At 49.8% G+C, this 16,059-nt stretch overlaps 1 protein-coding gene across 2 annotated transcripts in view; it reads right to left on the bottom strand.

Annotated features, from left to right (window-relative positions):
- The window catches only part of ccdc180 (coiled-coil domain containing 180), a 152,800-nt gene that overhangs the window by 75,594 nt on the left and 61,147 nt on the right, over positions 1-16,059 (bottom strand). For both annotated transcript variants that reach the window (XM_038781765.1, XM_038781764.1), the window contains 3 exons: positions 13,766-13,892; positions 11,932-11,986; positions 5,170-5,276 (listed from right to left, as the gene is read on the bottom strand). In XM_038781765.1, the coding sequence (XP_038637693.1) occupies positions 5,170-5,276; positions 11,932-11,986; positions 13,766-13,892 (289 nt within the window). The remainder of the gene's footprint in view (positions 1-5,169; positions 5,277-11,931; positions 11,987-13,765; positions 13,893-16,059) is intronic.

Raw genomic sequence — 16,059 nt, 5'->3', positions numbered from 1 at the left:
CCCTGAACTTTTACGCCACTGGTTCTTCCAGGCGCCGAGTGGGGATTTGTCCGGGATCTCTCAGACTTCGGTGCACAGGTGCATTCGAACCATCATGGAGGCCGTATATGCCCAGGCGGCTCACTTCAATGTGGACCGAGCCCAGCAGGATGCTGGGGCAGCGGGGTTTGCCGCCATCGCCGCGATGTGCCAAATCCAGAGGGTGATAGACGGGATACATGTCCCCCCACAAGTACCTGTAGATGACAGGCCGCTCGACACAAACCGATACGTGCAACTGATAAGTGACCATCAGCTGCGCATCATACATGTCTGCATCCGATACCCAGGTAGTGTGCACAACACTATCATCCTGGCACACTCGACGATTCCTGACATGTTTGAGACTCCCGCCCCACCCCCCTTCGGCCAGGGGGGTTGGCTCCTAGGCGACAGATGTTATCCACTGCAGTCGTGGCTAAGACCACAGACCGACGCGGAGACCCGCTACAACGACGGCCGTACAGCAACAAAGTCTGTGATTGAGCAGTGCGTCAGCCTCCTGAAGATGCAGTTTAGGTGCCTGATCCACTCCCGGCAATTGTCGCAGCGTCCTCCTTGTGGGGGGTGGGGGGGTTGGGAGAAACAGAAGACAGTACGACGCATGCAGCCCAGGGGTGGGCAGCTGGTGGCCTCAGTGGAGAGGTCACCCAACCATGGTGGCCGCTACGGTGCCATGGGGCAGGGTGGGGATTCATCTTCCTTCCTGGTTGGGGAGTGGTGTAGGGTCAGCACCGGAGGCATAGTGTTGCCTACTCACCCTGGCCGCCCTAAGGATGTCGTGCAGTTTCTTCCGGCACTGCTGTCCTGTCTGGACGGTGTTGCTCGCGGCGCTGACCGCCTCTGTCACCTGCGCCCAGACACGATGATCGGTGGCAGCTGGCAGCTTCCTTCCTGGGCCGGGGTACATAGTCACCCACCTCTCCTCCACGGTGTCCAGGATGGTTTCCAGCTTGGTGTCGGTGAAACGGGCGCCGATCCCATTGCTGCCATCTTGTTGGCTGGGATGGTGTGTGTGGGGAGTGAAGTGTGTATATGCGGCTGCAAAGTGTCAGCCTCCTGAGTGTCAATTGCAAACCGGTGAATCCGGCTCCGTTTCTCATTGGAATTGATTGTGCTCCACATGATCCCGGTCAGAATCAGTCCAGGTGTGGTGTCAGTTTTTCTGAAGTGAAAGTCCATGAATTCTGAGTTGGCGTCTCAGAAATGGAGAATCCCATGCACCACAATTTATTCACTTTGGCTTTCATCATTGCAGTAAACCTACTTAATGTGGCAAGCATACCGTATCAGTGTGTCACATGGGAACTGCAACTTTAATGTGCATAACCATACTGCGATTACAGAAATGAGAAGACCCCCTTGCCAGGTGACACTACCCACCCCTACATTTACCTTAGTAAGAAGTCTTACAACACCAGGTTAAAGTCCAACAGGTTTGTTTCAAACACACCTGTTTACCTGTTTGTAAACAGGAACAAACCTGTTGGACTTTAACCTGGTGTTGTAAGACTTCTTACTGTGCTCACCCCAGTCCAACGCCGGCATCTCCACATCACATTTACCTTCACATTCCTTGGCGAGTGCTGTCGGAGACTCGATGCAGTCCCAGTGGTGGTGACCACTCCTGGTGGTGGTGCTGGAACCAGAGAGATGCCAACCATCTGATTGGCTGACAACTCTCAGAAGTGGCACTTCCGCTGCCTCAAGCCACCAGCATAAAATCCTGCCCCATGAGTTACACCAGGCTAGTGACAAGACACCAAACCACCCAGTTTAACGCAGGCACGGTAGATCAGTGGTTAGCACTGTTGCTTCACAGCGCCATGGTCCCAGGTTCGATTCCCGGCTTGGGTCACTGTCTGTGCAGAGTCTGCACGTTCTCCCCGTGTCTGCGTGGGTTTCTTCCGAGTGCTCCGGTTTCCTCCCACAAGTCCTGAAAGACGTGGGGCTGGATTCTCCGCACTCCGATGCCACAATCGTGGCTGGCACCGGGGTGGCGAATCCATTTCCCCGCATGGAATCGGGACCGGCGCCAGTTCCCGCCGTGTCATATCGCCTACCTGCAGCCATTGCTGGAGGTCTGCTCCACCATTCTCTGCCCCCGACTGGCTGAAGTCCCGACGGCGTGGATCTAACATGGCCCTGCCGGTAGGGATACTAACGTGGCAGCTGTGGACTCAGTCCGCGGTCGCCCTGGTCAGGGGCGGGCCGATCAGAGGGCGGGGGGGGCCTTATACGGGACTGGCCAATTTTTGGTTGGGCGGTCCGGGTCGCTTGCGCAGCCGATCAAGGGCGCTATGTTTAAGGTCCAGCTCCACGGACTGAGCTGGAGGCCGGCGCCCTGCGCATGTGTAGCCTCTGACCCGGAAGCTGCAAGTTTTACTGTTAGCCCCCTGCAGGGCTATGAATATATGGCCCTTTCACGCCAGTTATTCTGGTCTGAAAGGCCACAGATTTTACGATGGCGTGGGGACATAGTCCCTAAAACAGAGAATCCAATCCGTTAGGTAATTTGGACATTCTGAATTCTCCCTCCGAACAGGTGGCAGAATGTGGCGACTCGGGGATTTTCACGGTAACTTCATACTTGTGACAATAAACGATTATTATTATTAGTAGTAGTAATAATGTAAGCCTACTTGTGACAAAGTAAAGATTATTGTCATAACATACATCTATGTATATAATGAAGTGCAGACAGGCAGTGATTGACACACAGGATGACCAGTAAGCACACAGAACAGTGCAGCCAATCACCAGACAGGACACGACCACTATAAAGCCAGAGGGCACCAGTTTTTCCGCTCTCTCTGGACCCAGCCACTGAGACAGTCAGAGCTTGTGAGCATAGCCAGTGTAAACAACACGTGGTAGTCAGTAAGTCTGGTTAGGCTAGTACCAGGTCCACAGTTGAACATGTATAATAGTTAAGACGTTAAATAAAATCGTGTTGCATTTTATCAAGTGTTGGAAGTCTGTCTCTCGCTACACTGCATCAAGTGCAATCCACATCGAACCAGCCTGCCCTCCACATCATGGTACCAGTGAGTGATACTGAAAATTGACGGACCTCCCTGGAGTGAATCAGCGTTGACCAGCAAACAGCCATCCGGTGACATGGAGAACGTCCGCCCTCCTCCGCAGCTCCGCAACGCCGGCAACCTTGGTGTAAATTCGAAGACCTTCAAACAAAAGTTCCAACTCTATCTCAAAGCCACTGACCTCGAGGCCGCATCGGCCGCCAGGAAGATTGCACTATTCCTCTCCACAGCCGGGGACCACGCCATCCACATCTACAACTCCCTTACATTCGCTGAAGGCGAAGACAAGACAAAATTTAAACAGACCGGCTGAAGTTCGACAGCCACTGACACATTGAAGTGAATGAGTTTTGAATGGTATATTTTCCAGCAAGCTTCAGGGGTAAGGATGAACCTTTTCAATCTTTTTTGACCCATCTCCGCATCCTCGCGCAGTCATGTAACTATGACTCGACAACTGATTCCATGATCCGGGATCAGATAATTTTCGGGGTCCACTCCGATTCCCTTCGCCAGCAGCTCCTCAAAGTCAAGCAGCTCACCCTCACCATCGCCATCGAAACGTGCGTTCTCCACGAACATGCTAACAATCGGTACTCCCACATCATGGTGGCAGAAACGGCAAAGCTAGCCTCTCACGAGGCGGAACGGGTGCAGGCTATCGCACAAATACAGGGCCTCAGTATCGACGAGAGTGGCCATTTTGCGCGCTATTTCCCAGGCCCCTGCACATGCGCGCCACGACCGAGGGGACGGTGAGACCGATGACCAGACTGCGCAGGTGCATACGTCGTTCAACCGCACTGCGCATGCGCGATGGCGCACGGAACGCGCTGACGTTGGCGTCATGATGTGTCTGAATTTTGGCTCCGCCCATTTAAAGCGGCAATGTCTGGCAAAATCACGACGGTGTCTACAGTGTGGCAAGCTTGGCCACTACGCAGCCCTTTGCAGATCTGCTTCACTGCCCAGCATCCAGCGATCCCAGCCACGGCGCAGAAGCGTGCGTTCAACACAGCAGGGCATGCCAGACTCCGACCCCGACAGCCCAACAGATCCTGATGCTGAGTGCCTCAAATCCCCATCCGGGTGGGCATCATTACGAAGCATGCGCTGCCTTTCTCCAAGATAGTGAAACACCTCCCGATCCTCAGCGTGGATCCCGATGACGTGTGGTGTGCTGTCCTCACAGTCAACAAGGCTCGCATCCGGTTCAAACTGGACACCGGCGCATCGGCGAACCTCATCTCGAAATCCGATCTAGACACCATCCGCGTCAGACCAAGCATTCTTCCACCGATCTACCAACAATCCTGCCGACCCCTGCGACGACCACATTGGCAGCGGTCCCACCTATCCAAGTGCAGGCGGCCCCTGATCCACCCTTGAGGCAGTCAACCAGAATTCTTCGCCCGCATCAAAGAATAAACTTATAGACTGAACTTTCGCACAATTTTGTTACCTCATCGTTTTGACCTCTGTAAATATCGTATTTACCATTTCATCTGCCCTATATCTGCACTAGCCACACTTCCTATGTATATAAGCTCATTTTAGCACATTCTGTATATAGTCACGCACATATACACATCCACACGCACCTTAATATTTATTATCTAAACACAAACAAAAAGGGGAGAGATATCATAGTATACATCTATGTATATGATGGAGTGCAGACAGGCAGTGATTGACACACAGGATGACCAGTAAGCACACAGAACAGAGCAGCCAATCACCAGACAGGACACTACCACTATAAAGCCAGAGGGCACTAGGTTTCCCGCTCTCTTGGGACCCAGCCTCTGAGACAGTCAGAGCTCGTGAGCATAGCCAGTTCAAACACCGTGTGGTAGTCAGTAAGTCTGGTCAGGCTAGCATCAGGTCTCCAGTCAAGTCAGCATAGTGTCAACCCACAGTTGAACATGTATAATAGTTAAGACGTTAAATAAAATTGTGTTGCATTTTATCAAGTGTTGGAGGTCTGTCTCTCGCTACACTGCATCAAGTGCAGTTCACGTCGACCCAGCCTGCCCAACACATCAATTATTATAATAAAATTCTTGGTGCCATTATAGGGTCTTACACTGAGTTTGTCGATGATGGTCGAATGCTCTGTTGCTTCTTCCCTGATACTTTGACTCTCCTTGCTTTCAGCTGTCATGTCACTGGCTTCAGAGTAAGCAATGGTAACTGCAATAAGAACCATAAAGAGGTAAATAATGTACACATGTAAATGGTGGCATTGCGACGGGTCACTAGAGTTGCAGTGTAAACTGAACTCTTCTCACCCGACACTTCTTTAAAGGACAATCCAAAAATCCAATCTTATTTGAACGCACTGAATTTTTAAAAAAATGATGAATTTGAAAACGCCTGTATTTCTCAATCATTTATTAATCCCTATTCCCAGAAACCAAAGGCATGACAGTTTGGTGTCTGGCAAATCCATTTACAAATCCGAAACGTCAAGAACTGGTATTCCTGGATTTGGAGAGCACCATGCATTATATTCAGGCTGATTCACTCCCAGTCTTCCTGACTATGACGCAATTCTCTCACGTAGGAAGCATTCTTACCTGTCGCTTGAATTATTATTTTTTAAATGTAGCTGCATTTTTAAGAAGCTTTAGAAGTTGCTGCTCACAATCTGGCTGAACATTCTTCAGAATGTTCTCGCTTATTCATAAATTCATGTCGGTGGATTGAAACCCTTTGTACATTCTAATGTAGCAAAAGCATTTTGAAAGTGTTTGCTCACTTTTGCAAAGCGAATTAAAAATTAAGTAACTGACACGAAGCTCATACTGATCACGGCTTCCACTTGTCATGTGAGAGTACCTTTAAGAAATGAGTGTTTATTAAAATAGCTGTAGTGGATGTACCTTTAAGAAATGGGTGTTTATCAGTGATGTCAGAGTGTGGGTGGAGCTGGGCTGTCTGCCTGCTTTTACTTTGGGCTTGCAGCTACAGGGTCTGTTTAGTTTTGTTATAGATTTGGAAAAGCTGCAATCACAGCAAAATGTGTCTGAATCTCTGCAAGCTAAAGAATGTTAATTTGGTGATTTCAAAGTGGCAACTGTTCTCACTAGAGAAGTTAAACCTGATGTCTTTCTGTAAAGAGGGTTCTTTTTGTCTTATGGATGCTGCAAGGAAAGATTAAGAGTTACTCATAGAGTACTGTACTCTTTGGGGGATTTATTGGTGTTGATAGTTGTTAAGATTTTCACTGTGGGTTTATAAAGTGTTAACTGGTTTCATAAATAAACAGTGTTTCAATTTAAACGTACTGTAGATTTCTGCATCACATCTGCAGAGTAGGCCCGTGTGCTTCCCATAACCACAATCTATTCAAAGTTGTGGGTCAGGTGACCTCCATGATACACTTTGGGGCTCGCTAAACCATGGCCTAAAACACACTTTACACCTTGAAGTTTTGCATTTACCATGAATGCAGGAACATCTTTGTATGACTTTTTAATCAACCACTTTGATGAAGGTATTAAGCTGATGCGGGTTAATAATATTGTTAAATGGGGCATCCAATGGCGTTATGTAGGGGGCAGACATTCACGAGGTTGCTCACGCTAGGGTACTGTTCTTTTAGTCCTTTTCGCTTAGTTTCAGGTGTTCATTTTGTTTAAAAACCCACTTGTTTAATGGAATAAGGTACCTAAAAAGGTGAAATTCCTGGGAAACCCGGGGGGTGGGTAAGCTTGAAAGTAGAAATTTATCGACTGAAGCAGAGGCGTCTCGGGGCTCGTGAGTGGAAAAAATGGCGGAAAAAAAGCCTCTCTCTATGGTCACTCCACTCACGGCCGAAAAGACTGCAGCTCATTATGTTCGTTCGGTTTCTGAGTCATGAGCTTTCGTTTTTTTTTGTTCTCTTTGGATTAGGTTTATTAGAAGTAGGTTTCCGAGGTTTATGTTTGTCTTATTGTTTTCTGTCTGCATATCTGGGGGGGAAGGGGTAGGGTTAGTTTGATGACGGTGACTGCAGATTTCTCTTTGTTTAATCTTGTTAGTGGGTTTGGTGGCCATCTTGGATGGGCCAGCAGAAAAAGGGGGGGGGGGGTCGGAAAATCCTGACCCTGGTCTATTAAATGTTGTCCTCTCCCTCTCCTCAGTTCCTGAACCAGAGGTGATTGCAGGGCCGGCCCAAGGCACCGGCAACTCGGGCAGTCGCCCAGGGCGCCATGTGCTAGGGGGCGCCAGAGACTCGGGTCCCCCGCATGCGCAGTTGGGCCGGTGCCAACCAGCGCATGCGCGGTGGCCGCACTCTCCCAGGCCGCCCCCCGCCTCGGGTCCGTCCCCCCGCCCCCCCCCTCGGGTCCGCCCCCCCCCTCGGGTCCGCCCCCCCCCCCGCCCGGTCCGCTCCCCCCCGCCCCCCCCCGCCCCCGGTCTGCTCCCCCCCTCGGTCTGCTCCCCCCCCCCTCGGGTCCCCCCCTCGGCCCCGCCCCCCTCTCGGCCCCGCCCCCCTCTCGGCCCCCCCCCCCTCCCCCCCCCCCCCCCTCTCGGCCCCCCCTCTCGGCCCCGCCCCCCCCCCCCAGGGCGCCGAAGTTCAGCTTGCCCGGGGCGCCAGCAACCCTAGGGCCGGCGCTGGGTGATTGCTTCCCTAGATGCTAAAAATGCATTTGGTAGGGTGGATTGGGAATATCTCTTTAAGATTCATGGGAGGTTTGGATTTGGACAAAAGTTTACATCCTGGATTTGTTTCTTGTATAGGGCCCCCACTGCTAGCTAGTGTTCACACAAATGCTATGAATTCAGACTACTTTGCACTGACTAGGAGCATGAGGCAGGGATGACCATTGGCTCCGCTCCTGCTTTCTCTGGCAATAGAACTGCTTGCCATAGCACTGAGATCTTCCAGTAAGTGGAGGGGGATAAATCAGGGAGGGGTGTAGCATGGGGTGTCCTTGTACACGGATGACCTGCTTATTTATATTACAGACCCAGTATCCACTATGGATGAGACAATGGGAAACATAGGAACATCGGAAAAGGAGTAGGCCATTCAGCCCCTCAAAGCTGTCCCACCTTTTAATGAGATCATGGTTGATCTGTGAGCTAACCCTTTGGTCCATATCCCTTAATATCTTTGCTTAACAAAAATCTATCCAACTCAGATTTAAAATTAACAACTGTTCTCGCTTCAACTGCTGTTTGTGGGAGAGAGCTCCAAACCTCTAAACCCTTTGAGTGAAGAAGTGCTTCCTAACATCTCCTGAACGGTCTGGCCCTGATATTTAGACTATGCTCCCCTAGTTTTAGAATCTCCAAGCAGTGGAAATAGTTTATCTTTATCTACCCTGTCTTTCCTTGGTAATATTTTGAATACTTCGATTAGATCACTCCTTAAACTTCTAAATTCTATCAAAAACAGGTCTAATTTGAGTAATCACTCCTCTGTAACCTTTCTAATCCAGGTAACATTTTTGTAAATCTATGTTGGACTCCCTTCCCGTGTTTGAGATTTTTATTAATTTTTCAATTTCCTCAAGTCCTTCTTTGACAAAATGAATGTTTGTGTCCTCATTTATTTGGGTAAGACTCCAAGGATCTGTAGGATGTTCCTCTAGAGAGATAGGCAATCAGGAAATTGGCCTTACCCAATTTCTTATTTTACTATTGGGAAGCCAATATTGAGAAGGTACAGGGGTGGTTTAGTGATCCGGGTTCCATATGGGGGTGAATGAAGGCGGGTTCATTTGTCCCCATATGGACCCCGGGCTCTAGCCTTGGTACATTGGTAATCGCTTCGTTGCCGTTCTCTCTGGTAGTGATGTCCACCCTGAGAATGTGGAAGCAGTTCAGACAGCATTTTAAACTCAGTCCCATGTCTTTGCTGGCTCCCATCTGCAATAATCACCTTTTTTGCCAGTGGGTCTAGACTCGACGTTTAGATCATGGAATGGGAAGAGTTTGAAGAGGTTTGGGGATTTGTTCATGGAGGGAAGGTTTGCCAGATTTAAGGAGGTGTCGGAGAAATTTCAACTCCCTGGTTTCAATCTGTTTAGATACTTTCAAGTTCACAATTTTTCATGCAAGGCTTTTCCCTCTTTCCCCTTGCCACCACCCTCCTCCAAGAGGATTTTGTCTTTGGCCGAGTCTGGTGAAGGGATTATTTTGTGCCTATACGGCCAGATCCTATCAGCTCCGTCGAATGAGAAAAGATGAAATGGGAGGGTGAATTGGGTCCTATTCTGGATGATGAGGTGAGGAGCGAGGCTTTTCACATGGTCAGCTCCACGTCCTCTTGTCCTCGCCTTAGTTCAAGGTGTCCGCCACCGGACATGGCTTCAGATCATCCGACCAGGGCAAGGATGAGTGGATTTTTCTCTGGGGTGGAGGACAAGTGTGAGTGTTGTTCTTGGGGGCTGGCTAACCACACTCATATGTTCTGGTCTTGTCCAAGGTTAGTATGTTTTTGGGACTCTTTCTTCAACATTATGTTAGAGACATTTAATGTCAATCTGAAGCCATGTCCGCTGGGGGCCATCTTCAGGATATTAGACTCCCAAGGGTGAAGAAGGATGCTCTTGACTTTGCCTCGTTAATAGCCCGGAGACAAGTTCTGCTTGGGCGGAGGTCTCCTCTTCCGCCCAGTGCCTCGGTTTAGTTGGGTCACCTCATGTTGTTCTTACATTTGGAGAAGGTCAATTACACTATTAGGGGGTCAGTAGAAGGGTTCTACCTAAGATGGCAGCCATTCATTTCCTTTTTTAAAGAGCTAGTCACCATCTGTTGTTAAGGGGTTTAGTTTAATGTTGTAGCCGTAATTGGGGTGGTTCTGTCCCATCGGATGGGCGACGGCCTTGACCGTCCGATCGCTTTTGCCTCCCGGATGCTGGCTGTGGCCAAGAAAAAGTATGCCCAGATTGAGAAAGAAGATCTGGTGGTCGTACTGGGTGTAAAGTGATTTAATCAACACGTCTATGGCTGCCATATTTTTATCATCATCGATCACAAGCCATTGCTCGGCCTCTTCCGTGAAGACAAGGCGATCACGCAATAGCGTCAGCAAGGATTCAGCGCTGGGCATTGTTATTGGCTGCTTACAAATACTCCAGGGACACAGACCGCGCATGCAGATGCTTGGAGCCGTCTTTCCCTGCAGATCGAATCTCTGAACCCACCTACGGCAGACAAACTAATTGCTGTCCTGAATTTCGTGGATCCCTACCCTTCACTGCCTCGTGTGTTCATGACTGGATGCAAACTGACCCTGTACTTGCTAAGAGTGTTATCTGGTGCAATACGGTGAGTAACATCAGCAACTGCCAGGGGAGTTGAAGGCTTTCTCCTCAAAGTTCTTGGAGCTGACCATGGGGGACAGCATCCTCCTGTGGACAGCAGGGTTGTTGTCCTGGTTAAGGGACAGGCTGTCGTGTTGAAGGAACTTCACAACGGACATCCCAGAGTGTCCAAAATGAAGATGCTGGTGGAAGCTATGTCTGGTAGCCAGTGTTGAACACAGATATCGAGACGTTGGATCAGCAGTGCTCCATCTGTCAAGGGCACCAGAGGCTCTCCACCCCACATCGAGTGACTGCGCATTTCTTTTTCCACCAACAGAATCCCTGAGGTACTGACCGATAGCGGGGCCTCTTTCATGAGTGAAGAGTTTGTCGCTTTTGTGAAGAGCAACGGTATTTTCCACGACCACAGCGCCCCATATCATCCGGCGTCGAATGGATTTGCAGAGACGGTTAAACAGGGGCTCAAGAAACAGACATCCGGCTCGATGGAGACAAGACTGGCAAGATTTTTATTCTCGTAGAGGCCCACACCACACACAGTAACTGGGGTAGCCTCTGCTGGATTGTTAGTCAGTCATGGGCTTTGTACATTGAGTTGATTCTACCGGACATCAGGGTGAAGGTGTGCCGTAACCAAGACTTGCAAGGGTATTGCCCAATTCGAAGTTGAATCTTCAATACTTCACAGCAGACGATGCGGTATTCGTTCATAACTTCAACGACAGTGCCCGCTGGCTCTCTGGGATTGTCACCCATCAAAGGGGACCAGTCTCTTACCAAGTTCGGGTCCAAGGGCAACTAATGAATGGGACCTAGATAACATTCAATCATGGAGCTTCCTCCCTCATGAAGTGCCTCACAAAAAGCCTGTCCTGGAGCTTCCGGCTCCATTGCCGAACAAGCCTGCTGTGATGCCTCCAGTCCCTCCGAAATGGAGACGCAGATCTTGGAAGTCTCGGACGTCAACTGCTTGGTTCAGCTGCCACCTGACGATTGTCCACCACGTCGTTCCTGCCAGCGAGGTATGCACCAGCTGATCCGGCCCATATGAGCTCCACGATGATTGCCAGAGCCGAAGAGACTTCAACGTCCTCCACCTGCTCCTCCTTTTTCCGCCTCATCAGTCGTCGTGGGGCTCTTCAGACTTGGGGGTGTTCGGGGCCGGGGAGGAGGGTGGTAAGATCTAAATTACGCGGTATTTCAATTACACAATGTATACAAGGTCAGCCAGTAAGGTGCCGACCAGAGAGGAACCCAGTAGGGATAGAATGGGTAGTGTATATGTAGTTTGTGTAAATAAAACTGTTCATATTATACTCGGTGTGGACTCCAAGTGTCCTTAGTAAAGGTGGGGGGGGGGGGGGGGGGAGTTAATTTATGCTTTGGATTGTTTGTCGTGTTCTTTGTCATTGTAACCTGAATTAATGGGTTTATGTTATTTTGTTTATAATGAAACATTTTCAATAAGTATGTTAAAAAATATATTGTTAAATAGTGCCTGTCATTTGACTGTGAAAACACATTCATTACTGTGTTCCTCTATATGAATTTGATACTTTTCTAAATGTGTGAATAAACAATCATACCTTCAATTGGAGAAACTACCTCTGAAGGGATCTCTACTGTTATCTTTGGTTTATTCTGCAAAACAATGGCAATGCATATTAATAATTGCAGCACAAAAAAGCAATGGAGCTTAAAATCAGTCACTGCCTGCCTTGGGTAAAATGTTTGAACAGTTCAGGAAAGGATATCTGAATATCTCTAAAATACAAACTACACATCAAGACTTTGAACTTATTTACAAGTAAATTCGTACTGCACCTGTATATTGTGGCACAGGGGATTTGGTTAGGAAGGCTTTCAATTCAGTTTACCAACAGAAAGCGAAACACTTTGGTAGCCCTGGCCCTAAGCCTTCTGGGAAATATGGTCAAGTTAAAAGAGACCCTATAGTCTGATGGGCATTCGTAAAAGCAAAGTGAAGACGCCAGCAAAGCCCAATGGTTAAAAATGCTATACATCAGCATAAGCAGCATAAACAATGGGGTCTGCAGTGAAAAACAGGGGGCTGGATTCTCCGGTCCCCTGGCCGCGTGTTTCTCAGTGACGTACCATTCGCTGACCGGGGGGTGGGGGGGGGGGATTCCCTGCTCCTGCCGCTAATAATGGGAACTCCCATTGAAGCCACATGATGCCGCCAGGAAACCCATGGGCAGGGGCGGGCTGCCGCCAGGGCCGGAGAATCCCACCGCCAGCGAACGGCCACAGGATTCTGGCCATGGTCTCACTCACTCACTTGCCAATTCCTACCCTGCCTTTGGACACAGCTATAGGCAGCAACCCAATAGTTGTGGAATGCCAGCTGCAGATTAGTTTCATCAGGAAAAAAATTTAACGCTAGGGACAAGATCATCTGTCAGGATCTACTGGTCCCGTCAACGGTGCATTTCTGCCATGGGTTGCCTGACAACTTTGGGAATCTCCATTGACAGAAGATCCTGCCATCGGCCAAAGGCGGGACTCTGAGAAATATGCCTGAAATACAAACTTGTTTCAACACCTTTCTGATGCTGATGGATTTGCAATACATTCCTGGCATTTACTGTTTTAATTTTGGATCAGGTCTGCCACACCTCTCTAAGGATGTCATGGAACAGAATCCCTAAATTGCAGGGCGAGGCCATTCAGCCCATCGGGTCTGCACCAACCCTCTGAAGGAGCACCCTTTCCTATCCTTACGATCTCACCTAACTGGTACATCTTGGAGCGCCAAGGGGAAATTTTAGAACGGCCAATGGGGCAGCACGGTAGCATTGTGGATAGCACAATCGCTTCACAGCTACAGGGTCCCAGGTTCGATTCCGGCTTGGGTCACTGTCTGTGCGGAGTCTGCACATCCTCCCCGTGTGTGCGTGGGTTTCCTCCGGGTGCTCCGGTTTCCTCCCACAGTCCAAAGATGTGCAGGTTAGGTGGATTGGCCATGATAAATTGCCCTTAGTGTCCAAAATTGCCCTTAGTGTTGGGTGGGGTTACTGGGTTATGGGGATAGGGTGGAGGTGTTGACCTTGGGTAGGGTGCTCTTTCCAAGAGCCGGTGCAGACTCGATGGGCCGAATGGCCTCCCTCTGCACTGTAAATTCTATGATAATCCACCTAACCTGCCAATCTTTGGACTCTGGGTGGAAACCGGATCACCCGGAGGAAACCCACGCAGACGCGGGGAGGAAGTGCAAACTCGGGTCCCTGCCAATGTGAAGCAGCCGTGCTAACCACCGTGCGGCTGTCAGATATATAGCGGCATTAGGGATCCTTTGCAACAATTGCTGGGCAAAGAGAAAAGGAAATGTATAAATATTTTTCCAAGTACAGTATTTTATTATTTCTTTCAGTGTGTTACATGGTTGAAGAGTTCACATACCGGTTTATAGATTTCAACTGCATTGAAACATTTACTGATAGCAGAACTGAATCTGTGCAGCTCCTTTCCTGACATGACAGGGTAATTATGAACTATTTTCAGCTGCTTTTGATAAAAGCTTGTATATCTGTGTGCAGAATAAAACCAAGTTAAAACAGATCACAGCATGACATGAAAGTGAACTAATCAGGATACCGGAAAGTTGAATGAAAAACAGAAAATGCTGGAAATACTCAGCAGGTGGGGCAGCATGTGGAGAAGGAAGCAGGGGCGGAATTCTCCGCAAGGCCCGACGCCGTCGCTAAACCCGGAGAGGTTCATGCCCCCTATTCTCCGCCCGTGCCGTAAATCTCGGCCGCGGGGCCATGTCGCTGGCATCAAGGCCCGGCGCGCCAAGAATGACGCGACGGCGGCGCCTAAAGACCGGCTCCAACCCGCGCATGCGCGGCTGATGTCATGACGGCTCAAACCCGCGTATGCGCGGTTGCCGTCTTCCCCTCCGGTGCCCCGCAAGACGTGGCGGCTTGATCTTGTGGGGCAGCGGAGGGGAAAGAGTGCGTCCCTTTGTGACGCCGGCCCGACGATCGGTGGGCACCGATCGCGGGCCAGCCCCTCCTGAGCACGGTCTTCTCCGCCCCCACAAGCCACAAAACAGCTTTTGGCGCCATGTTCCCTCCCCCCCTCCCCTTGTAAGTGCTTACACTAAATCACGCCTACGTGACTCCCACCTGTGAGGTGTGAAACATAAGGGGGGGGGGGTGGAGATTCAGCCTTCCAGCCCATTAGTCAGATTAAATACATGCAAATTGGTGATTTGCATGATGTCGCTGGTGCGGGGTGGATTGTTCGGCAAGTCCGGCGGCAGAGCAGCGGAGCATTGCAACGGGTCTGGCGCCCGGTGCTGATCCCGTTTTTCGGGCGAGCCACCATTCTCTGCCGATCAGGAATCCCGTTACCGGCAATGGGTAATCCACCCTTTGGGGTTGAAGTTTCAGGCTGATCAGCCAGGATCTTATTGAATGGCGGGGCAGTCTCGAGGGGCCGAATGGCCTTCTAATGCTCCTGCTCTTTGTTTGTATTTTCATGTAGTGAAACCTGTTCATTTCAGCAACATTTAAATTTGATGAAAGAGAGAGAAAGCATCCACTCGACCTACTGTTGCTCCTCCTGCTCCCCAAGAAAATGGACCTCGCAAAAATAAATCTTGTCCTCTTTTGGACCTGTTGCAACTTCAAGCTGGGCTACCCTTTCATCAGACTTTGTTTTAAAAAGATCTTTGTATATCTTCAACCAGGTTTGATGTGCTTCCTGAAAGTAGGGAGGTAAATATTGGCCAGCATGAGCTCCGTGTCAAGCTGGAGGGTCAGCCACTGTCTCTGGTTTACCAACACTCACCGTCCGGGTCCCACCCATACACATCCTACTGGTGGGGCGCAGGACAGGGATAAAATTGGCTGCCAAAATGTGCAATTCACAAATAAAAATTGCAAGTCTCAACCTAGTAATTGAAAAAGGGCAAGGATGGCAAGAGTAGTCAGTCAGGAGTGACAGGAACACTGTGATAGACTCAAGAGACCAGCCCTGTACAAATTCGAGATCATTTCCCAAACACAAATGAAGAGAGTGAGTCTGAAAACAGGGACTGAAATAGAAATACATGGAGGGGAGTGCGAGTCAAAAAGCACTATACACATGAGAGAGTATGGGCAGGATTTAATGGGCCTGATTAGGGCCTCGTCCACTGGCTGGTGAACTAGTGGAGAGCCGCCATCAATGCAGGAGGCTTGACGGAATGAAGTGACCATCAAGCACGTAACTGCCCATCATTGGGCCTTCCCTGGGACTGTGCATCCCGAGGATGGAAATCGTGCCTGTTCAGAGCTGCCATTGTGATCAGTGCCACTGGGAGCACTGGCAGCTGCCAGTAGTGCATCCACCAGAGGTCCAGGGCCAACAAGGAACCCTATGCCAAAGACGAGTAAGGGTGGGATGGATGTCACAGGGAGAGGGGGGTCACAGGAGATGGGCAGGCAGGGTAGTCGGAAACAAGGGCATGGGATATTTTCAACAATCTGCCCCTTCCTGATCTGGGTCCCTCAATCAGGCACTGAGTGTCTGGCAATGATGGACACCCCACTCCTGCCCCCAAGAGGATGGTGGAAAATCTATAGGGAAGCCTTCAGGAGGCATGAGAAAGCTATGCGGCTCTCCTACAACTGGAGTCAGTTGGCTCGTCAGTAAGCCTAATTGATATTCTGCCAATGGTGAGCAGGATTCCTGCACTGAATCCTCCC

The sequence above is a fragment of the Scyliorhinus canicula genome, chromosome 21, assembly GCF_902713615.1.
Source record: "Scyliorhinus canicula chromosome 21, sScyCan1.1, whole genome shotgun sequence".
In the NCBI taxonomy this organism is placed as follows: Eukaryota; Metazoa; Chordata; class Chondrichthyes; order Carcharhiniformes; family Scyliorhinidae; genus Scyliorhinus; species Scyliorhinus canicula.
Note: the sequence above shows the minus strand (reverse complement) of the source record. Positions and strands in the feature narration are given on the sequence as shown.